The sequence below is a fragment of the Glycine soja genome, chromosome 11 (genome assembly GCF_004193775.1).
Source record: "Glycine soja cultivar W05 chromosome 11, ASM419377v2, whole genome shotgun sequence".
NCBI lineage: Eukaryota > Viridiplantae > Streptophyta > Magnoliopsida > Fabales > Fabaceae > Glycine > Glycine soja.
The window spans coordinates 51,881,966-51,908,630 of NC_041012.1; the positions used below are offsets into that span (position 1 = coordinate 51,881,966).

General features: G+C 35.3%; 5 protein-coding genes across 13 annotated transcripts; 3 read left to right on the forward strand and 2 right to left on the reverse strand.

Moving 5' to 3' along the window:
* Positions 1-4,632: 4,632 nt before the first annotated feature.
* Positions 4,633-7,186, forward strand: LOC114375790 (probable LRR receptor-like serine/threonine-protein kinase At4g29180). Of its 4 annotated transcripts, none has more exons than XM_028333651.1 (9): positions 4,633-4,721; positions 4,900-4,968; positions 5,046-5,126; positions 5,243-5,402; positions 5,650-5,873; positions 5,960-6,086; positions 6,195-6,257; positions 6,342-6,546; positions 6,672-7,186. In XM_028333651.1, the coding sequence occupies exons 5-9, from the start codon at positions 5,754-5,756 to the stop codon at positions 7,066-7,068; spliced, it is 912 nt and encodes a 303-aa protein (XP_028189452.1). In that variant the 5' UTR covers positions 4,633-4,721; positions 4,900-4,968; positions 5,046-5,126; positions 5,243-5,402; positions 5,650-5,753; the 3' UTR covers positions 7,069-7,186. The 4 variants fall into 4 exon arrangements, with proteins under 4 accessions (XP_028189452.1, XP_028189455.1, XP_028189454.1 ...); XM_028333654.1 differs by having other exon boundaries at positions 6,357-6,546; XM_028333653.1 differs by having other exon boundaries at positions 5,250-5,402.
* A 708-nt stretch (positions 7,187-7,894) lies between these two features.
* Positions 7,895-9,717, forward strand: LOC114375840 (GDSL esterase/lipase APG-like). The gene is made up of 5 exons (XM_028333703.1): positions 7,895-8,203; positions 8,303-8,433; positions 8,515-8,748; positions 8,898-9,153; positions 9,265-9,717. The coding sequence occupies exons 1-5, from the start codon at positions 7,960-7,962 to the stop codon at positions 9,459-9,461; spliced, it is 1,062 nt and encodes a 353-aa protein (XP_028189504.1). The 5' UTR covers positions 7,895-7,959; the 3' UTR covers positions 9,462-9,717.
* Positions 9,718-10,194: 477 nt separating this feature from the next.
* On the reverse strand, positions 10,195-13,815 carry LOC114375838 (protein CHUP1, chloroplastic-like). Of its 3 annotated transcripts, none has more exons than XM_028333701.1 (5): positions 13,626-13,815; positions 12,994-13,268; positions 12,793-12,896; positions 11,312-12,091; positions 10,195-11,222 (listed from the first exon to the last, which is right to left on the reverse strand). In XM_028333701.1, exons 2-5 carry the CDS (start codon positions 13,136-13,138, stop codon positions 10,416-10,418), a joined length of 1,836 nt encoding a protein of 611 aa, XP_028189502.1. In that variant the 5' UTR covers positions 13,139-13,268; positions 13,626-13,815; the 3' UTR covers positions 10,195-10,415. The 3 variants fall into 3 exon arrangements, with proteins under 3 accessions (XP_028189502.1, XP_028189501.1, XP_028189503.1); XM_028333700.1 differs by having other exon boundaries at positions 13,559-13,815; XM_028333702.1 differs by having other exon boundaries at positions 13,547-13,815.
* A 4,060-nt stretch (positions 13,816-17,875) lies between these two features.
* LOC114373386 (ATP-dependent 6-phosphofructokinase 3-like) lies at positions 17,876-21,762 on the reverse strand. Of its 4 annotated transcripts, none has more exons than XM_028330850.1 (13): positions 21,671-21,762; positions 21,312-21,427; positions 20,896-20,942; positions 20,761-20,800; positions 20,602-20,664; positions 20,372-20,509; positions 20,002-20,214; positions 19,817-19,885; positions 19,559-19,688; positions 19,046-19,311; positions 18,716-18,764; positions 18,478-18,632; positions 17,876-18,283 (listed from the first exon to the last, which is right to left on the reverse strand). In XM_028330850.1, exons 2-13 carry the CDS (start codon positions 21,411-21,413, stop codon positions 18,110-18,112), a joined length of 1,446 nt encoding a protein of 481 aa, XP_028186651.1. In that variant the 5' UTR covers positions 21,414-21,427; positions 21,671-21,762; the 3' UTR covers positions 17,876-18,109. The 4 variants fall into 4 exon arrangements, with proteins under 4 accessions (XP_028186651.1, XP_028186653.1, XP_028186652.1 ...); XM_028330852.1 differs by having other exon boundaries at positions 21,691-21,753; XM_028330851.1 differs by lacking the exon at positions 21,671-21,762 and having other exon boundaries at positions 21,312-21,582.
* Positions 21,763-22,901: 1,139 nt separating this feature from the next.
* Positions 22,902-26,520, forward strand: LOC114373634 (mitochondrial-processing peptidase subunit alpha-like). Its single transcript, XM_028331141.1, has 9 exons — positions 22,902-23,046; positions 23,483-23,680; positions 23,786-24,081; positions 24,377-24,545; positions 24,758-24,925; positions 25,044-25,124; positions 25,264-25,330; positions 25,546-25,643; positions 26,043-26,520. The coding sequence occupies exons 1-9, from the start codon at positions 23,008-23,010 to the stop codon at positions 26,148-26,150; spliced, it is 1,224 nt and encodes a 407-aa protein (XP_028186942.1). The 5' UTR covers positions 22,902-23,007; the 3' UTR covers positions 26,151-26,520.
* The last annotated feature ends 145 nt before the right edge of the window (positions 26,521-26,665 follow it).

The following is a 26,665-nucleotide window of genomic DNA, read 5'->3' on the forward strand; positions in this document are numbered from 1 at the left end:
TATACTGGTACAATTTGAGGTTGAAGAAAAAAAAATTAACAAATTTACACATCTAGCATGGTCAAGGAAGTTAAGTGATCTTTAGTGGATCATTTTTATTCACAGTTGGATTCATCTTATCTTTGTTGATGTATTGTATATCTTTCACACTAAATTATTTTTCACTTAACCCTTTCTCTTTACACTTTCTTCATCATCGATATTCCCCGGTCTGGTCAATGTGTTTGGGTGTCACTTCCCTCATTATCTGGTCTACCAGAAATGGCACTACTGTGGACTCAATCAAACATGATGATATTTGAAATCAAAACCCATTGAAACCGTTGATTTCATCATTCCCTTGTCATTGTTTATGAAAAAATAAATTTATCTTCATAATCTAAAACTAAATTTTAACAAAATTCAATTCTAACAAGATTCTGATAACTTCTACAACCACCACAATATTGTGAGATGGAGAAGCAACAAAAGGGAACATCATATTAAACAAATAAACCACCATATCTCAACAAAAATGATATTGTATGTACCCATAACTAGAGTTATTGGAATGAGAAACATGTCTCGAGTTCACATTGGCATCAATTTGAGCTCGTACACGTCTCGAGTTCATAACAACAATGGTATGAGCTTATAGATCTGGTTTCACTTCTGGATCTGCATCCACGTCTCGAGATAGCAGATCAATTTCGAGATCTTGTTGTCGAATCTGAGAAGGAGTGAGTTGACGCTGGTGATGTAACACCCCTGATTGTTGACTTTTTAGTAGCTCTCACACTACAACATTTCACACGGTGACACTTCACTCAATATTCTTGTTGGTCAAAATCCTTTACTAGTCAAAATCCTCTGTAGATAGCTTTTTCTAAGACCTCAAAATCTTCCCTGGCTGCTTCTTGGATCAATGATTCTCCACTAACCAACACAAAACTTTTCAATATGTTTTGTCCTTACTCACACACTTTTTAAAAAACCTCTCAGTAGGTTACTCATCCCATAACTTCTTCAAGCCAAACACACTTAACTATGAAGTTTTTAAGTGATGGGTTACCGAAAAGTAGATGCATCATGTTGATATAGGTAGTATTAATTAATTCCTTTAAGTCATCCTTAGTTGAATAGTCTCATACCTGCACAACCTTTGGATTCTTCCTCATTTTGGTGTGATTTGATCGGGGTGTTACAGGTGAGATCACCGAAGAGAAGGAAGGAGTTGCCAAATGGTGGTTAGAGGCGTTGCTGGCGACAGGGAAGATGAAACACTAGGTGGTGATGTAGTGTGAAAGGCTTTCGAGTGAGGGAACTACAGGGAGTGAGTATGAAGCCGTCGCAAATGGTGGTGGAGACGGTAGACCCATTGTGGTTGGTGGTGTTTCAAATGGACAAAATTAGGGAAAAGAAACATAATCCAATTAACGTATGAAATGTATGGTATTATTATGTGCACCTAATAAATCCAACGGTCCATGAAAATGCTCCACCAAAAACCATTTAACTTATAGGACCATGCTAGACATCGTCCTATTAAATTACTATGATACAAGAATTTAAAAGGTTTTTCAAAACTTAGTAATGGAATTACATGCCAATTAAAGAAGATTAGTTCACTACTGTGACACCCTCTACCCCTCACATATATATTAATAAAGGAATAAAAATTCAAATATTAATTAAAAGTATTTTTAAAACATTTTTAAATACAAGCTTTTCAAATGGATAAAAGGCTCACATTCACTTTCTTCTACATCATATTCAAACTTGTCCAAATAAATAATAAAGTCATCTCGACTCAAAGAAAATCATATAAGTCTCATACAATTAATATAGAACCTATATCCTAATGTCACTTCATATCAGAGCGTGGTGTTTCCGTGTCCTCTAGCATGAGGTTCTTCATAGTCATCCACCTATTCATCTGCTCCCCCGAACACAAGTTCAAGATCATCACAGGATCCAAACACAACAACACACAGGGAGTGAGTTATCACATTCCTAGCTAATAGAGAAACAAGACAATCAAATATACATATTATATAAATGAGATACCACTTGCTTAAACATAGCTCACGTAACTTCACCACTTCATCATTCAAAATTCACTTTTTAATTATCAATCACATTACACAAGAATCCCACACTTCGATCAAGATATAATAACACATCAATTAGCAAGCATATGCAATAGTTATGCTAAGACTCAATTCTATATGCAATGTGGTACCATGTCAGTGAAAAACCACCCTGGGGCGCTTAGGAGTACATAACAAGACACACCACACAATGGGTTTGTCAGGTCACTCTCACTAAGTAAGATCATAGGGAGACCAGTCAGGGTCACGATGTTTTGCGAGAATGCTCCAACCATATGAGATCAGCATAGGCTTAAAGGAGCACTCAAACCCGGTGACCCCCAAGGCCTACACTCCGAAGAGTCCGTCAGGGCCTCTCCCTCCTGATTCAGGTCCAACCCCTAAAATAATTTTTGCATGCAGACACTGCTCATGAATTATACAATACCCACGACCTTACACTCGTGTTTTAAACACGTTCAACACAATCGCACTATGATTTAACACTGGCTCCTAAATAGGAAACCTACATTTTCTCTTTAACACTGCGCATCAACGCTTTTCTCAAGATAACACTGGTCGGGTTATTGTACAATTCATAGCTTACAACACAAGTAATTTCACATCAAGTGTTAACTACACACTTATCCACAACTAGAACTCATTCACAATTTCACTTCTCATAGTGTGATAATCCACCATCACATGTTTACACGTATCTCACAAATTAACACATGTTCAACTTTACACTTATACTCAATCTCAATAACAATATTATAATCTCAAAGCAACATATTCATCTACAATTCATCACATACTCACAATTTGAACCATCATTTCATATCCTCAATATAACAATTTATATAAAACACTATCACAACATTATGACTAAAACCCCTTAACTAATATTACACAATTATATCAAAATCATAGGTCGAAATATACAAATATCAAGAGCACAATTTATCAAGCAATTTTCATTAGGACATCAATATTTTATTTATAATCATAAAGGAAAAATTGCAATTTAATAAACATCTCAAAATAAAACCCCAATTTAATCCTCTAAGGATCCCTACACATGTTCTCACTAATCCCCAACTGTGAATAACTCATCCCTTACCTCTAAGCGGGCTCACGTGTCTTCAGCCAGCGATAGCAACATCTCTAGCGGTTCCCGGAAATTCTTTCAATTATTCATCCGACTGCTCCGATAGAATTCCCAAACGTCAGAGAGACGGAGAAGAGATTGAAACCTCCACTTGTGCTGTCTTCATGCGATTCCTTTTCCTCCCTCCACGAATATTATCTCGCAAATCCCAACGGTGGAAGCGTGCGGAATTGAATTTCGAACAACATATCCAAATTTCACAATAATCCAACGGTTAACGAAACCGGGATCGTAGTTTTACCAAGACAGCTCTGGGTTTCTGCGGGAAAGAAAAAAAGCTACAATGCGAAGGGTGTTTCTCTCAGTTCAGACATGATATCAAAATTCCCAACGGTGAGAATGCTCGGAATTGTGTTGCGAACATGATACTCAAATTTCACGACGATCCAACAGTGAACGGGTTCAAGATCGTCGTTTTTCTGAGACTGGTTTGATGGGCTGCGGGAAAAAGAAAGGGTTTTGAGAGGAGAAGGGGAAAAACGAAAATGAGGCCAAAAGGAGGTAGCTGACTTAACATAACTATTTATACCTAGGGTACTCAGCCTATTATTTGCTCTATATTTATTTATTTATTTATTTTTTTCTAAAAAGCTTTTTAAATTTATTTACGAAAAATTGGGATGTTACAACTACTACAAAATAGACATTCAACATTGGTTGAAAAAACCTCTTAATATCGATTTTGAACCGATTTTGTATTTAGAGAGGTTGAAATTCAACATCAATTTTAAAATCGATGTCATGTTTTCATTTTAACATCGGTTATTTGAAAACTAATGTTGTAATACATTCGTAGCCATGTTTTTATCTGATTTTCACATCAATTTTGGTCAACCGATGTAGAAAGTAGCTTTGTTTTTCCAAAACTGATGTTGAATACCATTGGTTAAAAAAGTATAAATCATTCATGCGTCTTCACTTAACCCTTTAAACTTTTAGTGTCATTGATCCATAGCATTGGTATCATAGCCCTCACCAAATGATCTAGAGTACAATAATTATCATTGTCATTCTTTTAAGTAAAAAGTTGAATTTAATTACTAGATGTGTGAGAATTGATCGCACATCATGCCCAAAAGGTTCTTGTATTAAGGAATATTAGTTCAAAGTTTTGGAAAAGTCAGTTAACAAAAATAACAGACATTGACATTATATGCTTGTGAAAATTGTAGTTAAGGCTATCATGGGCATCAAATCACATTACATTTTGACATCGTCGGTGCGTAAATCCTGGCAAGGAGATCCTTGTGCACCATCAAAATACTCTTGGAATGGACTCAACTGTAGCAATAATGGATATAATTCACCCACAATAATTGCATTGTAAGTTTTATTTTCCAAAATTCAAATCTGCATTCATTAAATAAAGGCAGACCAACACTTGACCGACATAATTGAACTGCATGCAGAAATCTGGCCTCCAGTGGATTAGGTGGCACAATAATTGCATCATTTTTGGAGCTCAAATTCTTAGAATCCTTGTGAGTATTAATTTTGCAACAGCATGACTAAATTCTAATCCTTCCCAAAAAGTGGCGATGAAAAACAGAATATTTTTTCCCTAAAGATTATACTTAACATTTTACATGGATCCCTTAAGCAACAATTATTAGTCTAGAATAATTTTAATTTAACAAAAAAAAATGCCTTATTTTTCAGGTATTTATCGAACAATATCTTAACAGGACCTCTACCTGATTTTTCACAACTGCAACACTTAAAGGCTCTGTAAGTTATTGAGATTTCAGTATCTGATATTTGTCAGTGGAAATAAAATAAGCCATCTGATATGTGCTATCTTGCAGCAATTTGTCAGGGAACAGACTCTCAGGTGAAATTCCTTCACTTCTCACAGAAAGATCAAATAATGGTTCATTTTCATTGAGGTTTGTTTTTGTTTGAATCATGGTGTTAATAAGTTACTCACTGACCTAAGCTTCACTGCTGGGAACCTACTTTTTCTTGTAACTTCTTTGTTTTGCTTTCCTTGATATGACCATAGTGTGTAGGAAATCCGTATCTATGCCGGGTGAGCCCATGTGAAGAGGACAAAAAGAATATTGCCCTACTTGTTGCAGGCATTCTTTCAGCAGTAGTCTTTTTCATTGCATTGGGTATTGTACTGAATATCATTTGGAGAAGGAGATGCAACAGAAAACCAGGTCTGATAATAGATATACTTGACTTACTTTGAAACTAAATTTAGGGTCTCATAGTCATTGACTTCAATATGCAATGAACTGCACTCCTTTTATACAAAAAAGACCAAGCTAATATTTTGCAATTCAAATGATTAAGAAATAGTATAACTAATAAAAATGAAAAAAAAAGTAGCATATATGTAAATTACAATATATAATGAATGGACATGACTTTCTGAAAATCATTAATTTGGTTTACTTTGTTTAGCATCAAAGCAAGCTGTGAGATCAAATGAAGAGATTGTGCTGAAGACAAACAATACACAGTACACATACTCTCAGATATTGACTATTACTGATAACTTCGACAAAATGATTGGGAAGGGAGGATGTGGAATTGTTTATCTTGGTTCCTTACAGGATGGCACACAAGTTGCTGTCAAAATGCTCTTGCCAAAATGTCCTCAAGGATCTCAGCAGTTTCAGACTGAGGCATGCTTCTCGCCATAGAAATTTAAGATGGTATATTTTGAATTTAAAGAAATGTTCTAGCTAAAATACATTCCACGTATGTGCAGGCTCAACTCTTAATGCGTGTGCATCACAAAAACTTAGCTTCGTTTCTCGGATACTGTAATGAAGTTGGACACACAGGCATCATCTATGAATACATGGCTTATGGGAACTTGGAAGAGTATCTTTCAGGTATATTCATTTGTTATCCCGTATTCATTTTATGCTTGCATAGTTACTTGATTAAGGACTATATATTCAAGTCAAGTAGAAATCATAGTCTATTTTGTGTTTGAGTAGATGCAAGGAGAGAACCGTTGAGTTGGAGACAGAGGATTCAGATAGCAGTTGATGCTGCTCAAGGTTAGCAGTGACACCGACTGTGTTAATTACTTAGTATATTCCTCACTTTTCTGTGACTAAAAGGGTACTGAATTACTGCACTAGAACCTATATGTTTAGGTATCGAGTACTTGCATCACGGCTGCAAGCCGCCAATAATCCATAGAGACATTAAGACTGCAAACATTTTGCTGAATGAGAAAATGCAAGCAAAAGTAGCTGATTTTGGTTTCTCAAAACTTTTCTCAGCTGAAAATGAAAGTCATGTATCAACTGTAGTTATTGGCACATTTGGATATGTTGATCCAGAGTAAGTTTTGTTGCGCAAACATGAGGCTGCTTCTTTTATTTACAAGAAGGATTTAAGTTGAACATATCTTTTTCAACATATTTATGCTTATTAAAGTCATGATACCGATGAGTTCCCTTTTACAGATACTACACATCCAGCAGGCTGACTGAGAAAAGCGACGTTTATAGTTTTGGCATTGTGCTTTTGGAGCTAATTACTGGGCAGCCAGCAATAATAAAAGGTCATCAGAACACTCACATTGCGCAATGGGTTGACAACTTTCTTGTAAGAGGAGATATACAACAAATTGTTGATCCAAGGCTGCGGGGAGATTTTGACTTTGGTTCTATGTGGAAGGCCTTGGAGGCAGCAATAGCTTGTGTGCCTTCAATATCTATCCAAAGGCCATCAATGAGTTACATTGTCTCTGAACTGAAAGAGTCCTTAGAAATGGAAGCAGCTCGTGAAAAAGAAGGCATCAACTCGATTGAAATGAATGTTGTTGATCTTGAAGCTTTGTGTGGCCCGGATGCAAGATAGTGATCATGAATGCGCTTTCTACATTCTTTTTTTGTTATATTTAATTTTCTAATTTTCTTGTCACCTTTGCAAACCCTTTTCAAAAAAAAAAAAATTCTAATTTGTTGTCAACCTCCAACTATATATAGTTTTGTGGAGTTACAATTACAAATAATAAATCCATTATCCATTTCGAGTAAAAGGCATATATACTGCTTAAAAAGAGTGGCAAATCTATGTAATAACTATAGTGTACAAAAGAGTGTGAAATATGTAACAAAAAATGAAAATGCCACTTTATCTCAAAATAGGCTGACCCAGTGAGAGATGATTAATTGTGTGTCAAATAAGAAACTCAGATACCTATGGTTAAACAAAAAAAAAAAGTGTGAAATATGTAACAAACTTAGATAGTGATATAAATTTGTTTTATATTAGTTGTGGATCAAAATTAAATCCGAAATGAAAAATGTCCAACATAAATTATCCGGGTTTTAAAAAAAAAATAAAAATTGAAGTACCGCTAACTCTTCAATGCGAATAACTCCCATGCATGCAGCTTTCTCGTGACCAAGATTATTATGCTGCCTCCTAAGCACAAATTTTCAACAACTTTCCTCACCGGCCACCAGTCCACCACCGTAGTAAATAAAAGAAACAACGTTAACAGACACGAGACGACGGTGTGTGATTAGAAAGCAAAATCACGTGTAAGGTTAAAACGAATGGTCTCAGTCTCAGATAAAGGATCTCCACGTGTTCTCATTTAATAGCCATGCCAAACTTCAGTCCTCCTTCATCAATAGATCAGTAAAAAAGGGTTGCCATATTAGTTCGACATTTCAACTTATAAATATAATACATACACAACAGAAAGCCTCAACAAGCTTATTGATAATTAGCCATACAAAGATGAATATCAATAGCACAGAAGCACTTCTTGTGCTTTTTGCATTTGTCTTCTTGGCATGGGGCAATGCACAAAATACCCTTGTGCCAGCAATCATAACATTTGGTGACTCGGCTGTGGATGTTGGGAACAATGATTATCTGCCTACCCTTTTCAAGGCTAACTACCCTCCTTATGGAAGGGACTTTATCAACCATCAACCCACTGGGAGGTTCTGCAATGGGAAACTAGCTACTGATATTACTGGTGAGGAAATATCATCAAAATTGCAACTTACTTAGCATGGATAGAAATAGTGCACATATATTATTTTCATTCTTGTTGAAATAATGTTTCCTTTTGCAGCTGAAACACTGGGTTTTAAGAGTTATGCACCTGCGTATCTTAGCCCTCAGGCATCAGGGAAGAATCTTCTTATTGGAGCAAACTTTGCTTCAGCTGCCTCTGGTTATGATGAAAAGGCTGCTATTCTGAATGTAAGTTTGGAATAAACAGTGCACACACATGCAAACTCATCTTGGAAAACTAATCATTATTTTAACCGTGTTTTTTTGCAGCATGCGATTCCATTGTCCCAACAGTTAAAATATTACAAGGAATACCGAGGCAAGCTGGCCAAGGTAGTTGGCAGTAAAAAAGCAGCATTGATTATTAAGAATGCACTCTACATATTGAGTGCTGGCAGCAGTGACTTTGTGCAAAACTATTACGTCAATCCTTTGATCAACAAAGCCTTCACTCCTGATCAGTACTCTGCATACCTTGTTGGTTCATTTTCAAGCTTTGTTAAGGTATTTTGTCACTTTTACTCTGCCAACTATTGCTATTAATTGGTATAATAAGTCATAGCTCATAAGCATAACAAATTAATCAATATTAGAATACCATAACCTTACCAAAAGATAAAAGACCTTTAAAAGGTGGTTTGTTTTGAACATAGGACTTGTATAAATTGGGAGCCAGGAAAGTTGGAGTGACTTCACTCCCACCTCTGGGTTGCCTACCTGCTGCAAGAACTTTATTTAGTTTCCATGAGAAAGGTTGTGTCTCGAGGATCAACAATGACACCCAAGGATTTAACAAGAAAATCAAGTCAGCTGCAGCAAATCTCCAAAAGCAACTTCCTGGTCTTAAGATTGTAGTCTTTGATATTTTCAAACCTCTCTATGACCTTGTTCAGTCCCCTTCAAAATTTGGTAAGCAATAATTTGGCTAGAATACAATGACACATATATGGCTTTCATCTCTTGGTGTAAAAGGATGCTATTTATTCTTCTAAACTGTCTTGTGATATATTCAATCAATAGGTTTTGCGGAGGCAAGGAAAGGTTGCTGTGGTACTGGGATAGTGGAGACAACATCTTTATTGTGCAATCCAAAATCACTAGGAACTTGCTCTAATGCAACCCAATATGTGTTTTGGGACAGTGTCCATCCTTCACAAGCTGCTAACCAAGTTTTAGCCGATGCTTTGATTGTACAAGGCATAGCCCTTATCACTTAAGGGCTCATGAGGCCATAAACGTACGTTCTAGCAGTGTACCACTATTCATCATGGAAATGATGCACGCACCAGTTTGTTATTTCTCCAGTCCGCAGAAGCCTGTATTGTAGTATTTAATAAAATCCTTAGAAATTTTATTTTAACTCGTTTTGGAGTACACTGGTTATATTAATTTGTGTTTTTTTAATCCTTCTTCAAGAATTTAGTCATGTTCATCATGAAAATCAATCCAAATTTGAAATACAATTCTTGCTGCTATGCTTTCCATTTTACATTCATAAGCACGTGCCTGTGGAATCACCTAAAAGAAGAGAATATAAAGCATTACAAATCAGAAGAACAGAATAGACATAAACACTAAAATGAGAATTTAATATTTTCTTAATACAATGATATCATCGATTATCTAGGAATTGACGTCAACATTTAGGCTATTAATCCTAACAATTAGTTGTGATGTTATTCAAATCTAAGTGCACATTAGGCAAATATTAACAATTTGTGAGCAATGATATATTATACGAAAACAGAGTCATGAAAGTCATAACAAATGATGTGGCTCATGATTCTCTCATTGCAAATTCACCTAATTTTAAAACGTGTTAGCTGGTTAATCATGTCATCCATATAAGGCCTGACATTGTACCACGTCCCACTTCATAAACCAATTGTGAAAAAAAAAATTGTAACAAATATCATTTTCCAAGTTAAAAAATGTTGTACAGTGGCAATATGAACTAAGATAATATTGAAGTATGCCAATGATTGAAAATGCATTCTTATTTGGGGTATGCCTATCACTGAAAATGCATTCTTATTTAATACACGGTTGGTGTATGAACTAGACCTAACGGCTAATTTACATTGTCTACTGTACTACCTATATTTCTAATGCATGATATTCACAGTTCAAAAGGGTAAAATCTTTGCATATTGATAATAAGTTACAATAAACTAACTACATGATGCTGATCTTCTACATCTTTCATGTGTAGCACTCACACTAGAATCTTTTAAAGCTTCTGCATATTTCTCCAAATTATTTTTTTCCAAGCCTAAGGAATCTGAGAAGGAACCTTTTTTACATGCACTGAATTTATTTGAGCTTCCCACAACAATGCTATCTGAATTTCTCCTATCACCTTCCTTCACACTCGTCAAACTAGAGAAATCAAGGGAGGTTCTAGAGGTGCCAATGGGAGTTGCAAACTCACTCCTAAGACCCTCAGTTCCAGTTGATGTGCTCAAATGAGGAGGATTGCTAACTTGATATCCACATTTTTCTTGTGATGAAACATGACTGTGGTGATGACTACTACCTTTACCTTGTATCAGATGCCTGAGCTTGCCAAAAAGTTTGGTCTGGTTTGTGTTAGTTCTGGCAGCAGATGAATTATCAACAGAAGAAAAATCATCACACTCTCCGAAGTCAGTGATAGAAGAAGCCTGTGAGGAGGGCCATTGGTCTATATCAAAGTCCACAATGTTCCCTGGTACATCAGTATTTGCATATTCAAGTATAAGCTGCTTGGCTTTCTTCTCAGACATAGGGCTTAAGCTTCTGCTTAAGTCCTTTGCAACTGTTTTACCTAGTGGGGCTTGATAATTTCTTAGTTCATATCGTAGGCAAGCATTTATCCACCGCATATATACTAATTCTTCAAGATCTGAACATCGATCAGACTGTAGTTGCTCGATTTCTTTCATCAAGCGCACATTTTCTTGTTTAAGACACTCGCTTTCTTGCTTCACTGCATCTGCCTGCATCCCAAAAGCAAAAGGTAAAAATTATTGTCTAACAAGCAGTGGCTAAACTAAAGGAAAAGAGTAGGTGACTATGATCTTCCTACCGCTGGGTCTTCCAGAAATGCATTTGCAAGGATCTGGGTAGAATCCAATCTTCGAGCTAAGTCAGAATTTTCTATCTGCAATCTTAAATTAGATTTCCTCAACTCTTCTGCTTCAGACTCAAGATCCTTTTGCTTTTGCATCGTTATTTGAATATCTGGATCACAAGCAACATCTTTACATTCTTGGTCTTGCAACCTGGAAACTTTCTGCTTAAGAGTTATGATCGGCTCCCTATTATGTTCAGCTTCGTGCCTAATTTTCTTATTGAGCAATTTGACTTGCGCTTTTGCAGTCTCAAGCTCAGCCAGCACTTTTGCATGACCAGCAACCTGTTCCTTCAATCTCCAATTCTCAGACTGTAAGGTCTTAACCTTTAGATTGAAGATCTTTACCTCCATGGTACTTGCTTTCAATCTATTTTGGAGCTCTATCACTGCTGTTTCTTGCTCTCTAAGACGACAGTACTCAAGCAGTTGAACCTCAAGACTTCGCCCCCTGTCTTGAAGCATTCTAATCATGCTCCTGAGTTGACTTATCTCTTGCTCATAGTCGTCCTTCTCGGGACTAGCATATGCTATAGAAGATCCTACTTTTAACCATGGTGCTTCCATATCTTCTTTAAAAGAATTTCTGACAATGGTGGCTCCAAAGTCCATGTCCTTAACAAGATCATTAAATTCAGGTAGGAGGAACTCATCTTTATCTCCCTTTTGTGTACTGTCAGAAGAGAGAGCAATACGAGATTCATCACTTATCACCCTGTTGATGCATGCTTCTTCCTGCAATAAAAGGAAATTTAATAACCCTATCTTATTCTTAGTTTTTATTTTTCTTAAAAAAAACACGGTAAAAGTTTTTGCCAAATTTATGTAATGTGTATAATTAATTTTTCTAATAGCCAGTAGCAAAAGAACAACACGAAGAGAAAAGCTACACATTATCTGTTTACTCAAAGTCTATAACAGAGAAGGTTTAAATTTTTTAACTCAATTGGCCGACCAAATATTCTCTGAACTCCTTACTTTAGTTTATTTTTCTTATTTCTCTTTTGTAGAATCCTTTCTCAAATTGACTGAGATCTCTCTCTCAGGTTCTCCCTCTTATTTATAGACAACATGCCTTATTCAAACTATTTCAGTCCATTAACCTAACTAACTAATGGCTATGGATAGCTACTATCTAACACACTACAAATTCACTAAAAGAATTACATTTCCTGGATATTTGCTTTTCTTTTTGTCCGAAACCCTTGATATTACAAGTTACATAAATTCCAACTTATAGATTCAATCTTGGTGGACCCATTTGAGAGGGACAAGGCTCTCTTAGCACCTATTTTTTTTCCATTACTAAAATAATTACACTTCCTAGATAGTTAAGTTTTACGTTGATAATAATGAATCAACATTAAATACTAATTAAAATGACAGCTTTAAAGAAATCAGAAAAATACTATTTGCTCCAGTAACGGAGTACATACTTGTGCCACAAAAGAAGAACATAGAAAATTTCCCTCTGAAATGGCATTGCAAGTACTTAATGCTGCCCCTATACCTCCTCCTAAATTATCTTCATTCTCATGACCTGAGAAAGACCAAAAATGAAAAAGACACTTAGGTTCACCATCAAGGAAACAGAGGGGCAAAATGAGATAAAATATTGGTTAGTTGCGAAAACAAACTGAAAGAACACCCCTTGCGTGACTTGGAGGGCTTGATTCTTCTGGTTCTGAGGCGTGAGTAGATAAATCCAGCAAATGAAAGAGCCAAAGCCAAACCAAATTTTAGTAGAACAGGCTTCACACCCTTTTCCTCTCTGATCATCATCGTCACAATTAATCTAATTTTCCTTTGATTCTTGAAGAGAGAGATCTATCACATAGTTTTCCTTCATCATCATCATTCTCATCCATCTCAAACCCACGGAAAAAGCACAAGATTCGTTTATGGTTTATGCCTAGAAACACAACGAAGTAATAGATAAGCAAAGACACATATTTATTAGGAAAGTCTTATACAAGACCAGAAACCATTCATTCATACGAATCACATGAAAATTAAATCATACGAGACCTACTTGTACCTAGCTGGTTAGTTTAATTGATTATACACATAAGCTAAAGTCAATAAATAAATAAGCAAAACTAATCAATAACTATCAAAAGTCAAAACTAAATGTCTCAAAGGGAACATGAATAAGCAAGACATTTCAAATAAGTAAAGGAAGATAAATACTCAAAACCCAACTCAAATTAACATGAGAAGTCAACAACTCAGGTGTGGAGTACAGAAAAATCTGAATTTGGAGCTTTACTAAAATATGATTGACGTTGTCTTTTGGCAAATAGCTTGGGTTGCGTGTCAGGTTGTCCCTCTCATGGCCAAAACAACAATTGGGCATAAAACAATTCGCTGAGAAATCATGTCTTTATAGTCGATAACAACAAACGTTGGCCACTGATTCTTGTCGTGTGTAGTAATGGTGATGGCAACGTGGAAGGTGAGTCGTGTCAGAGAGAGAAACAGAGTTGAAATTAAATAAATTGGAATTATGAAGGAAAAGAAAGGAATAAAAATTAAGATTCGATTCGATTATGGTTCCACTGTTAACTGTTAACAGCCAGACCATTACCAATTGGAAAAGGCATGTTTTTTGTGACAGTAGTTTAATTTCAGATTTTGTGACAAGTATTTTGTTTCTTTTTAAATTCCGACAAATTGTGTTTTAGTTTTTTTTTTCAGTTGTGTTTTAGTTTAAGATAAAATAAATAAATGGATTGGATTATCACTTGTATAGTAAAAAATAAAACTAAAATGCATTTATGAGACAAAATAAATAAATAATATGTAATGGTGTTACGTATTTAAGATATGTAAAAAGTAAAAAAGAGATATTGGATTGGAGGAATTGGATACCTAAATTGAGATGAGTAAAAATTACAAATTTTAACCCAACAGAAACTGAATTTTTTTTTAGGTAAACAAACTGATCCAACCTAATTTGTGTACACCCGGACTGGTAGATCCTCAAAAGAGAAAAAGAAGAAAAAAATGTAATAAATAATATGATTTAGAAAAATAAGAAAAAAAAATAAAAAAGTGTTCGCACTATATGGAATGTCCATACACATTACATTGTTTCTATGAAATGAATTCTTATATGAAGTTCGACCCGACGCTATTCTTAGTGTGGTGCTCAGAGCGGATGGGTAGTCATTAACGGATGTTTCAAAAAAAAAAATACTGAAATGAATTCTTATTTAATTTTGTGAGCGACAAATATCAATCCTTTTTTATATTTTATATTATGTGAGACAAAATTAATTGAAAAAGTTAGTTACAAATTTAAAAATTAATTTATTAAATTATAGGTATTTAATAAAAGTTGTTATAATAGTTAAAAAAATATAAAATGAGATTTTTTTAAAAAAGATAATTAAAATTTTTGATAAATATATTAAAAATAAAAAATATATATAAACTATTGTTTAGTGTTTAAAAAATATAAAAACTATTCAAAAACTAAAAAAAAAATTTATCGAACAATTAAATGAGATTTTTAATTAATAAAAAATTAACTAAAATAGCTTAGGAGATATAATTTAAAGTTTCCGGGGAGGGGTGGTGTTTTGGCGCACGAGCACACCTCTTACATATATAGTAATAAAAGCCTCTTCCCGCTTCTGGCTTCTTGCATAAACCCTAGAAAGAAACGAGGGTTTATGCAAAAGCAACAATAACAACATTCTCTTCTCTCTAACGCTGTCTTATACCATGACGAGGCTCCTTAGAACGATCTTCATCGCCCAGAAGCTCCACCTCCGCAACCCCAAATGCATTTTCCCACTACTCCTCCGAAGCCAACAAAGGAAACCAGCAGCAGTTGGAGCATGTACGGAAACGTCTACGACCGCCCAGTTGCGCAGCAGTGACGAAGATAAAGGGAAAGGGGAAGGTGAAAACTCAGTGGGTGTGCTGCAATTGCGGGCACTCGACAGGGAAATGGTGGGGGCAGTGCCCCGAGTGCCAAATCGTTGGCACAATGAACGAGTTTCGTGAGAGCAAACTCACTGGCACCAAGTCCAGTGGTGGGTTAGCAGTTTCCGAGGATCCAGTGGGCTCATGGCTCCCACAACGACCCCAAGAGTTGCGCCCCCTCAAATTGGAAGAGATCAACCGTCGATTCAATTACCAGCAATGGAGAATACCTTTGTGAGTTCCTTTCTTTTTACTTTTTTTCAAATTCAAAATTTGTCATTTGTGTGTGTGTGTGTGTGACAGCACATGCTCTTCTAGGCTTCTACAAAAGACGTGATGTGGTGTTTTTCTCAAATTTTATACTGTGCAGTTTACTTTGATTTCAGGTCGGGTTCTTTTGGAAATGAAGTTTCTACTGTGCTTGGTGGAGGTCTCGTACCAGGTTAATCCAATTTCATACTTGACATTGATAATTTGATATGCCTGTGAGACTGCAACTATTGAAACTATTGATTTCTATTTTGCTTCTCATGTTTGCCTGGTCAAAGATATCAATGCATTGTTTTACTCTATGTGTGTGCTTTAAATTTTGCATTGGCTGCTAAAACCATATCAATTACTTCATAATTTCAGTTCACCTGCTATGATTTGTTTTTACAACCAATATTGTTGAATGGTCATGCATTGAATTTTTTTTTCCTTAACTATGCTTGTTTGTTTTGTGGCTCGGATTAGTTCAAAAGACTTGCTGCTTTTGGTGAATGAATCACTATTAAAACATTATTTCTGTTTTTCCCCTCTATGATCTTAATAATTGAATTTTCATAAGAATGCTTCCAGTTGATTGTCTGATAATGATATTTTTTTTTTAATTCAAGTTTTCTTGATGCTTCAGAAAAAAGTACATTTGGTTGTCCATGGCTAACTTTATCTTTCATTGTGGTTTTGAAGGTTCTTTAACTTTAGTTTGGTGGTGATCCTGGTATTGGGAAAAGTACACTGCTGTTGCAGGTACAGGTTAATTTTGGATGGTAAAACTGGATTTGATGGTCTACTTTCTATAATGGTCTGGTCAACTGTCATTAATGCCTGATTTGTTTGTGATGTTGAATTGGAAGATTGCAGCAATGATAGCAAAAGAATGCAGTGATGATGAAGGACCTCCAGTTGTATATGTCTCTGGTGAAGAGGTTTGCTTTTAATGAGCCTCTTAATAGTTTTAAGGGGTTTAATATGTTTTTAGTCCCTGGCTCCCTGCAAATAGGGTAATGTTCATTTTTAGTCCCTCAAAAAATAATCATCTTCTTTTGGCCTTTCATTTTTAGTCCCTCAAAAAATAATAGTCTTTGTTTCCATAACCATAAGGAGATGGTTTCTTTTATACTGTCAGAACTTTTGCACATTGCTCTGATAACTCCTGTATAACATAGATAAGTTAGAAATTTAAATACTGTTCTAATATTTTCTGTATTGATTGTTTATATTGAGGGTTCTGAACTTGACAAATGCATAAGGGCCAAAGGAGAATTTCATAAACTAAAAACAATGTCCTCATATTCTTACTCTTAAATGAAATACTTATGGTCCAAAAGTTATAAAAGAAGATGCTAAATAAAGGTGTTGAAAATTTAAAATATTGGATATTGATACTAAATTAATCTACAGAAAATTACTGCTATGGCTTATTTTAATTCTGTTAACATTTACCTCCTGCTATAAATATATATATTTTTATTTTAGATGGTTAATCCTGGATTTCATTTCTGTTGAAGGTGGATACTGTAGTTCAGCTTTACTACAAGTCTACTCTCTGGCAGAAACCTAAATTAGGAGGAAATAACTTGTATGAAGCATCTAAGGAATGAGATCTAGTAAAAAGAGTGAGAACACTTCTTGTGCTTAGGTCTAGGTTTCATCTTTATTAATAAATTCTTGACTTATTTAAAAAATAAAAAATGAGGAGAGGGAAAACAGCTGTAATTGGATCTGTCTAGAGAGGGGAATTTGCAATGCCAGGGTTTTGCGGTTTCTTTCAGTCTTCAGCCTATATAGCCTTGGGCAAAAGGAATTCTTTTTGGCTGGGAGTATTGCTCTTGCAATTCTGTTTTCTGAGTTTTCCACAATCTCCCTTTGTTAGATGGGAATTGGCGCCTGTCAGTTGATTGGGTCAATGGATTTGATTGAAACCATGCAACCTAGAGTAAATTCTAAGACATCATATCCATTTGTTTCAAGGGATCTTAAGCTTTAATACTTTGCATTTGAGAGAAACATGATAATTCAAAAAACACTTTTTTGTTGTGCTTTCTAAGAAAACCTCCTTGCTTTTATATTCATTAAGTCAATTAAATGGATTGTTTTATAGCCTTGTCCTGGTGGTTTTTTTATTTAATGATACAGGTTCCTAGAATTGATAAAAGGGTTAACACATTGGCGAAGTTGGGTTACAGAATGTGTGTAGTACCAAAGCAAGCTGAAAAACTTTTAGAAACCGAAGGTCTGGGAAAGATGAAAGTTTTAGGTTGCGAGGTTCTGAAAGAGGTTATTAATGCTGTATTCAGTAGAGATAATTAAGAGATGCTGATGTTGTTAAGAAGATCCACTTTCTTTTGATATTTAAGATGTAATTTAAAAGTTCGTAAACATAGATGTACTCATTGTGGCTTAAATACCTCAGAAGATGTACTATATTTGGTTTTATCCAACGTCAATGATCTATAATTTGATCTTACGTGAATTAAATTTGATCATTTAACTTGATCACCACATTTTAAAGGCATTTTAACTTGCTGTAATATTTGTGCTCTGTATATGCCCTGTTTAGTCTGCTGTTTCTGAATGGTTCTGCCCATCTGTGGTTTGGTTTACCGTTCTTTCCTCTCTTTCACCTGTGATATCTTTTGGATTCAAGAAGCTAGGCTGATGGGTTGAAGATAATAACCTTGCCCACATCCGATCAGTTATCACAACCCTCTTCTCTCCCTCGTTTATAAGCTGCATGTACAAAAACAGCATCCTCTTAAAGGTGAACTAGTAATATAGTGCAAGAATCAATATTTACAGGTCCAATCAAGATAAGGGTGAACTTGGATAGGACCAAAGCCTAACTAAGTCTTGTAGCACGTATCAATGGAATCAAACAATTGGCACAATGGCAAATAGATTTAGCCAGAGTTGCAAGAACTTACATGAAATGGAATGTAACAGTTTCTGCCATTAACTGGGCCTACGGTGAAGCCTGTGTATCCTGCCATTGCACCATGGACAGCACTTTGGGCAAGGAGGGTGCAGTATACATTATCAGATGCATTACTTGGGATAGCACGGATCATGTATGTAGGATCTGCGAGACAATTTTTTTATTGGTGTCAATTTTTTGTTCTTCAATAAAAATATATAGTTAAAAAAAGAGATCTCACGTCTCACCTATGTACTTCAGATTTATAGCCATTTTTTGACGTTTTTCAAAGTGATCCTTCAGCAAATAAAGATTTAAATGCAAAAACAAAAATAGAAAATTCTGCAGCATGAAAATCTAGTAAATTAGATAAAGCCATTGTTTTATGAGTTTCGAGAGAATTCACAATTCCAAATGTTGCCCAAGCAAATGAAATCATTGATGAAGTGTGATTCTTAATGCCTGCAACTTTTCTAGCAAATTGAAATAACTTCATTTATCTATGCTGCTACCTTGAAATTTTTCAATGAATTCAACATTTAATCACAATAAATAAGCTAAAATTGCAGAGTTTTTACCTTAATTTTCTGGGACAACCACAGGCCAACATCTGGAAATAACTTGTCGGCGGAAGCATCCTGCTTATTAACAATAGATGGGTTGCCAGAAAGAAGCTCCTGACCTGCACCTTCAGCTATCACTATAACCATGTGCCCTTGTTCTTTGAGTCTTTTCTCAACGAACTCCAACAGGCCTCCTGGACCCTCCAGGTAAAAGGGTGATTCGGGAATCAGGCAACAATCCACATCACGGCTGGCAAGAGTTGCATACATGGCGATAAATCCTGCATGAAATGTCAATATTTGGTGACTGTAAACAACTAATTCAAGATAGCTAGATTTCTTCTTGTTTTGCTCAGCAGAAACTGTCATGATTAATGATAAATAATGAACAATTCAATATGACAGGTCTCTTATGGCAAACTCTAAGGAGGAAGATGTCATGAAAGAAAAAGTAAGTGACAAAGGTCAGCATTCAACATATGTATGGAACTTAAGTTGAAAATTATCAGAGGAATGAATGAAGCTTACCACTGTAACGCCCCATTAATTTTACAACACCAATTCCATTCTCAGCGCTTTCTGCTTCCACATGAGCAGAATTGATTGCTCGTTGTGCCTCTTCAACAGCAGTGTCGAAACCAATAGACTTGTCAATAACCTAATTCAAATACAGAATGACATTAAATAGGTGACACTTTAATCTCAAATCCTTTTTCCTTTGGAGTATGATAGCATAAAAGTATAACAATTTTCACATATACAATTTTACAACTAAAGCATCATTACTGGGATATCATTGTCAATAGTTTTTGGAATTCCGACCACTGCAACTTTCAAGCCACGCCTTCTAACTTCCTGCATAAATAACTAAATCTTATTAGTACGAGTATGTCAGCATCAAGTTAGTTTGTCAGGAGATCATTATAACAAAATACAAAGTTAGCAAACTGTGTATCAGCACTCAGACCAACCTCAAAAATCATAGCTGCTTCATACTGAGTTCCATATCCTCCAAGTATATAAACCTGATTAATGCCCCGGTCCTGAATGCTATCAACAATCTTTGAGGTGTCATGTCCTCCATATGATGTACCAAGGATGCTTCCACCACGTTTGTGTATGTCGTTCACAACCTTTGGTGTCAAAGGCACTGTATTTCGAGAATAAAAACCTGGATATCCTCCCTACAATTAACCAAACACTAGATTTACACTTCAACGATACATCCTCACCATAAACCATCCAATACCCGTCAAAAATTGCAAATAAAGCTTCTAATCTGTCAGTTATAAATACAGACACATACATAATAAGTTATGCTAATTGGTACATAAATGATACCTGTATTCCCAAAACTTTGTGCACCCCATACATATGATATAAGCCGCATACTATTTCTCTTATCACTGTATTTAGACCAGGACAAAGTCCACCGCACGTGACAATACAAGCGTGCACTTCCTCTGAATCAAAATATACCTTCCAAACATTCAAATCACTGTTATTTCCCCATAAATTACATTGATGAAATCAAGGTCACAGTTTTGACAAAAAAAAAAAGAAGGTAAAACCTTCTGAGCAGGCCCAGCACGACGAAAATGGGTCCCTCTTGGACTATTTTTGTGTACAACTATCTGCACAAAGGAAATCAATTTGTTTAAATAATTCTGAAACACTGCAAGAATGGTAAAAATAGAAACCTATCTACAAAAAGGTGAAAAATTACCAACCTGTTGCGCAATTGTATCATCCACATTCACGTAGTATTGCCTGTGCAAGCAAAAATTAACCAACTTAATCACCAATTGAGTTAGGACAATTCCAACAGTAGCTATACAGCATAGTAATCCAACAGATTGGCTTACGCAACAACAGAATAGGAAGGATTGTCTTGTAACGGGTCAGGATATGTCTGCATGATTAAAAAAAAGGAATTATTATATGTTGAAAATCAAACATATATATAGTATAACAGTAAAAGTCCATAGTTTTAATCAGAAATTTTCATATATAATAAGTTTGTTGACTTTTATAATAATTATCTAAAAACCTACATACCTAACATGATTTCTGGTTGATCGACCTTATAAAAGTCTTTACAATAACTATCTTAAAAATCATACCTAGCATGATCTTTGGTTGATTGACGGTTTCCACTGGGAGAGTGTCAGGGCATATATAACTTAGGTAGAAACTAAAGTTGTAATATAAATACATCCGCTCAAACCAGAACATAGGTTCATTTGATAGCTGATCAACAGAGGGGAAGTAAGGGCCTTACTTGGAGGAGAGGGATGTAATCAGATAGATGAGGAACATCCTCAAGTACGAAGCCAGAAGCTGCTGTGGTGATTTTGTCATGGGAAGTGACACAATCCAGCATGGTGCTGTTGGATACTGTAATACCACAATTCAATTTCGTAAGGTTTTCGTGGGACTCGGAGTTTTCAGCTGCACAGCTGAAATCCTAGCAAATACTAGTCTCAAGTACTTTATATGTATTGAAGGATAAAACATTGGTAATGGCGCAAGGAATTAAATAGTAGTTACTAGTTAGTTATTCACGAGAGTATTTAATTTGCAATAAAATACTGTATGAAGTAACAAGTGGATAGAATAAAAGAAATTGAAACTAGCTACCCGGCGTGGACGGATATTACGTTAGAACCAACTGAGTCTCCAGAGCTAAATTATTGTCGGAGGGAGATCATAGTACAGTATTTGATTTGTACCTATTTTTTTTGTTTACGACCACCAATTTGGACCAACATTTATATAGTCCAGGTCTGTTGATTTCTAATGGGCCTAATTCATCGTCATCTGATGTCATAGATTAGTGGTCTGTTAATCTCATTCTTATATCATTGGTTAATATTGTTATTTCACAACAGAGATTAAAACAAAACAAAAATCTTCAAAAGAACTAAAAATATTCAAAAGCTAAAATAAATTTTAAGAAAAAAACTCATTTTTTATAGGGACCAAAAGATTATTTAAGTCAATACAAAATAAGAATATTTGTTATACTTTTATAAAAATTATCATTTTTTTTATAAAAAAAAAAAAAAAAAACTTGTTGGTACGAGTCCCACAATGTTTTTTTTTTCATATTTTAATCTCATCAATCAGAAAGATTACAAAAAGTAACGTTATGAAAAATGGGAGTAGAGAATACAAGGATAGACTTAACCTTTTTTTTTACAAGAGAATAGACTTAATCTATTATAAAACCCAAATTGATGAAACTGTAATGAGTTTGGGTTCGTTGTTTTCGGATGAAAATTCCTAATGGAACCAATCCGATTACTATTGCTTGGTTGGAATCGAGTAGTTAGATCAATTGATTAAAATGTTATTATATTTGAAAAGTTAGGAAAAAAAATCATCTAAATAAGTATAATGCGAAATAAGTGTCTACCTATAACATTTGATCACAGTCACAAAAATGAAAAAACTAATTAGTTCAATTCAATTTAAAATGAAGGCGATGGGGGCCAGAAACAAACATATTGAGTGTGTTTTTACGCAATACACACGAATAAATAAGTTACTGTATTATAATGATTAATGTTAATATTAGATTTGCATAAAAGAATTTAATATTAGATGCGGCTTGAGTTAATTGATTTTGGAATTCATCAACTCTCACTGCTATAATCGGGTTAACCAAAACAAAATCAACCCGAACTGATGACCCAATTCAAAGCCGAAGGAAGTTGGATTGGGTAGTGACTTGCACCTTCTATAACAAACTTGTGCATGGGCACTAGCATTACTAGTTAATCCACTCTAAATTACTACTACTAACTATTTATAATAACGTAAGCTTAATTAAAATCAACAATTTCATCGTAGGTTCTGAATGAATCAAAAGTCTATTTTTGGGTTGTCTTCATTAGACTCGGATTAATAAGCATTAGCATTAGCATTAGCATAGCAGCCACCTTTGCAGTCTCAGGGGATTCAATCTTTTCGTCATGTACAGAGCAGTATCTTCACGTCTCACCCTTCCCAAGGTCACTATCCATATTGCTTCTCTTTCTCTTTCCTCTCAAGATACCAACCCCATTCTTTATAATTAATAAAAAAAAAAAAACTTCTCTTTTTTCTTCAAATTTTTGGAAACCACCCAGAAAATAAATTTTCCGTTTTGATTGGTTTTGTGGGGAAAACATACTATTGGATGGTTCAATGGTGAAGGTTGTTTTTGTTGTAGCTAGCTTTTTTTGTTTCATTGTACGTTGTAAGAAATGCTTGTTTTCTTCTTTTAATGATGTACGTGAATCCCGCGTAACCGGTTTGGATGACTCCTAGGTTGTTCATAGATGACACAATTCGTTGCATGTTAAGCAGTATATTTGTTTCTTGTTTCAATAAGCATTTATGGTTCTTTTCTAGCAAGACTCTATTTGTTGGAAATTCAGTTATTGTGTGATTAAAACATGTGAGTAGGGCAATGGGAGAACCTTGGGAACCTCAAGAGGTTTATTCAGGTGGCTTACTGGGGAATCTTCCAATCCTCTTCCTCCTCTTGATACCCCACTTAGAGGGGTTTCCCTGCCACCTTCACTGCCAGATTTTGTTGAACCAAGCAACACCAAGATCACAACTCTCCCCAATGGTCTAAAAATAGCATCAGAAACCTCACCAGTATGTGTTTGTTTATAGTTTTCTCTACTTTGGCATGTTTAATAAGTGTTGTTACTTTTACTAATAGTCTAAATGAGGTGTGTGTTTTGGTTGGTTGTCTATCAGAACCCTGCTGCCTCAATTGGGTTATATCTTGACTGTGGTTCACTCTATGAGACGCCATTGTCAAGCGGGGCGTCTCTCCTGCTAGAGAAAATGTCCTTCAAGAGCACGGCAAACCGAAGTCACTTTCGTGTTGTGAGGGAAGTAGAAGCAATTGGTGGCAATGTAGGAGCCTCAGCCTCTCGCGAGCAGATGGGCTACACTTTTAATGCTTTAAAAACTTATGTTCCACAAATGATTGAGTTGTTGATTGACTGTGTAAGGAACCCGGCCTTCTTGGATTGGGAGGTCAATGAAGAGGTATATATGCACTAAGATTCTCTTTTTAAGACTCTCTCTATGATTGGTTAGAATTTATTGAAAATTATCATTGATAGGTTTTGCTTATCATTTAATGATTGTCTCTCCTGATTTTATATTAAATGAGAAGGAAAACCTACCAAAATTGATGATTTCTAATAAATTTTAACCAATCATAATCATAGAGAGTCTTTGAGGGAGAGTGTCGCTAGCATTCCTCTATGCACTAAAGTGTTGTTTTCTGCCGTATATATAGCAGTTCTTTATGATTTTGTTAAACCATCTATTCGAAATGCTTCGAAAGGTGAAAGCAGAGCTTGGAGAACTATCAAACAATCCCCAGGGCTTACTTTTGGAGGCAGTTCACTCTGCTGGTTATTCTGGGGCATTGGCAAATCCACTTTTGGCTTCTGAAACAGCACTGAACAGATTAAATAGCTCCCTTTTAGAGGAATTTGTTGCTGTAAGATTTGTTATCCTTTTTTATACTGCATCAAAGCTATTGTTATTAATTGTTCAAAACTAAAATTTCTGACAAACAGAAGTTTTTTACACTTCTTGTGTTGCAACTTGCAACTGAACTCGTTAATAGAAGTTTGCTTTTAAGACTTTCAAGAAAATAATAATTCTGACAATCATTTGATCATCTGAATGTTGTCGGATGTGGAAAATCAGGAGAACTATACTGCATCTAGGATGGTACTTGCAGCATCTGGGGTTGAGCATGAAGAACTTTTATCTGTTTCTGAACCACTTCTCTCTGATCTACCAAGTGTTCCCCGTCCTGAAGAACCAAAATCTAACTATGTTGGTGGAGATTTCCGTCGTCAAGGTGAATCAGGGGTGGGTATTAATTTGATAAAAGGCTACTTGCATTTACTTATATTTCTCCTTTTTTTATTCGTCCCCTTCCAAATGATGTGTATAATTACTTATCTACTAAGAACTGTCACAAGGGCAGGTTGCACATGTAGCTATTGCTTTTGAAGTGCCTGGTGGCTGGAAAAAAGAGAAAGAAGCTATTGCTTTGACCATTCTACAGGTACTCACTTTGTGTGAGTCATTCTGATTTCAAGATATAGCATGTCTATGGATTTGCATATTTTCTTCTGTTGGCATTCATGCACAAGAAAAGGAGGAAAGAAACAATTTAATAGAAGTAATAATTCTGAGTCGTGCAGATGCTTATGGGAGGAGGTGGGTCGTTCTCTGCTGGAGGGCCTGGAAAAGGGATGCATTCAAGGCTGTGTAAGTTTTACCTATATCTTCTTCTACTTTACAGCTGATTTTGGCCAATGTTTGATTTACCTTTGCCATTATATATTTGTATTTATAAACTTTTCCCATTTGAGAAGAGTTTACTCTTTTCTTGGCTATATGAAGTCAATTTCACTATTTTCTGTTCATATATTAGTATATCATCTCTAATGCTTTATCTTGTGCTTATATGCAATGGAATCCAGTTCTTCGTGTCTTGAATGAACATCAACAGATTCATTCTTTTTCTGCATTCAACAGTCTTTTCAACAATACAGGGCTATTTGGCATATATGCAAGCACAGTAAGGCACAATCTTTGCTGAACGTAGATGTGATGCCTGTTTTTTGCTGTTTTTTTTTTTGTTTTTTGATTCATTGAAAGGTTGGATTAGTGTGTCTAGAAAAATAAGTTTCGTTATATGATCTATTGCTAACGCAACACAAGATACTTAAAATGTACTTCTGAGTTGAGGTTGCCTTGAACATTGATCCGACTATAAATTTAATTGTAGAATTTTGCATGGTGTCAGTGACCCTTCAATCTCTTGTTCATATAATTTGTCATAATTTGCACAAACTAGTTTTCCTATCGACTACTTTCTCTTTCTTTTTCCTCCTTTTAAGCTCTTTGGAATTTTTTACAGTAATAGTTACTGCTTTATGTATCAAATTTGAGCACTTTTTCTTATGCATCAATATAGGGCTCTGATTTTGTGGCAAAAGCTGTGGATTTAGCAGCCAGAGAATCAATAGCAATTGCATCACCGGGACAAGGTTTAATCTGCCTTGCTTTTTGTCTCTTGCTGTGAATCCTGATATGTGCCAAATTAAATATAGGCTTCCTGCAATGGCAGTTACACAGGTACAACTTGACTTTGCCAAGGTATCCACGAAGTCATCAGTTCTAATGAATTTAGAGTCCAGAGTATGCTCTCTCTAACTCTCACTGGTAGTTTGAATGATATGGAATTTCTTTCATTTACTCTTCCCTCCGCACCTGAATTAAAAATAATGTGTCTCTCTTACATCTTTGCTTCCTTCTATATTATGATCTATTTTGGATTTCTCTACAGGCTTTGTCACATCTAGAAAGGGGAATTGGGTTGGTTTGATTTCATATAGTACGTCATGTGTTTCAAAACTCATTGCTTTTGCAGATGATTGCCAGAGGATATAGGAAGGCAGGTATTGACTTATGATCAGAGGCCTATCTATTTTTTCTCTCATTCTTCAATCCCAACTTTTTTTTTTCTTTTCACTTAAATTCCCCTGTTGCTACTTCAATTCAAGAAGCATCACTTAAATCATGAACTTAAATTGTAAT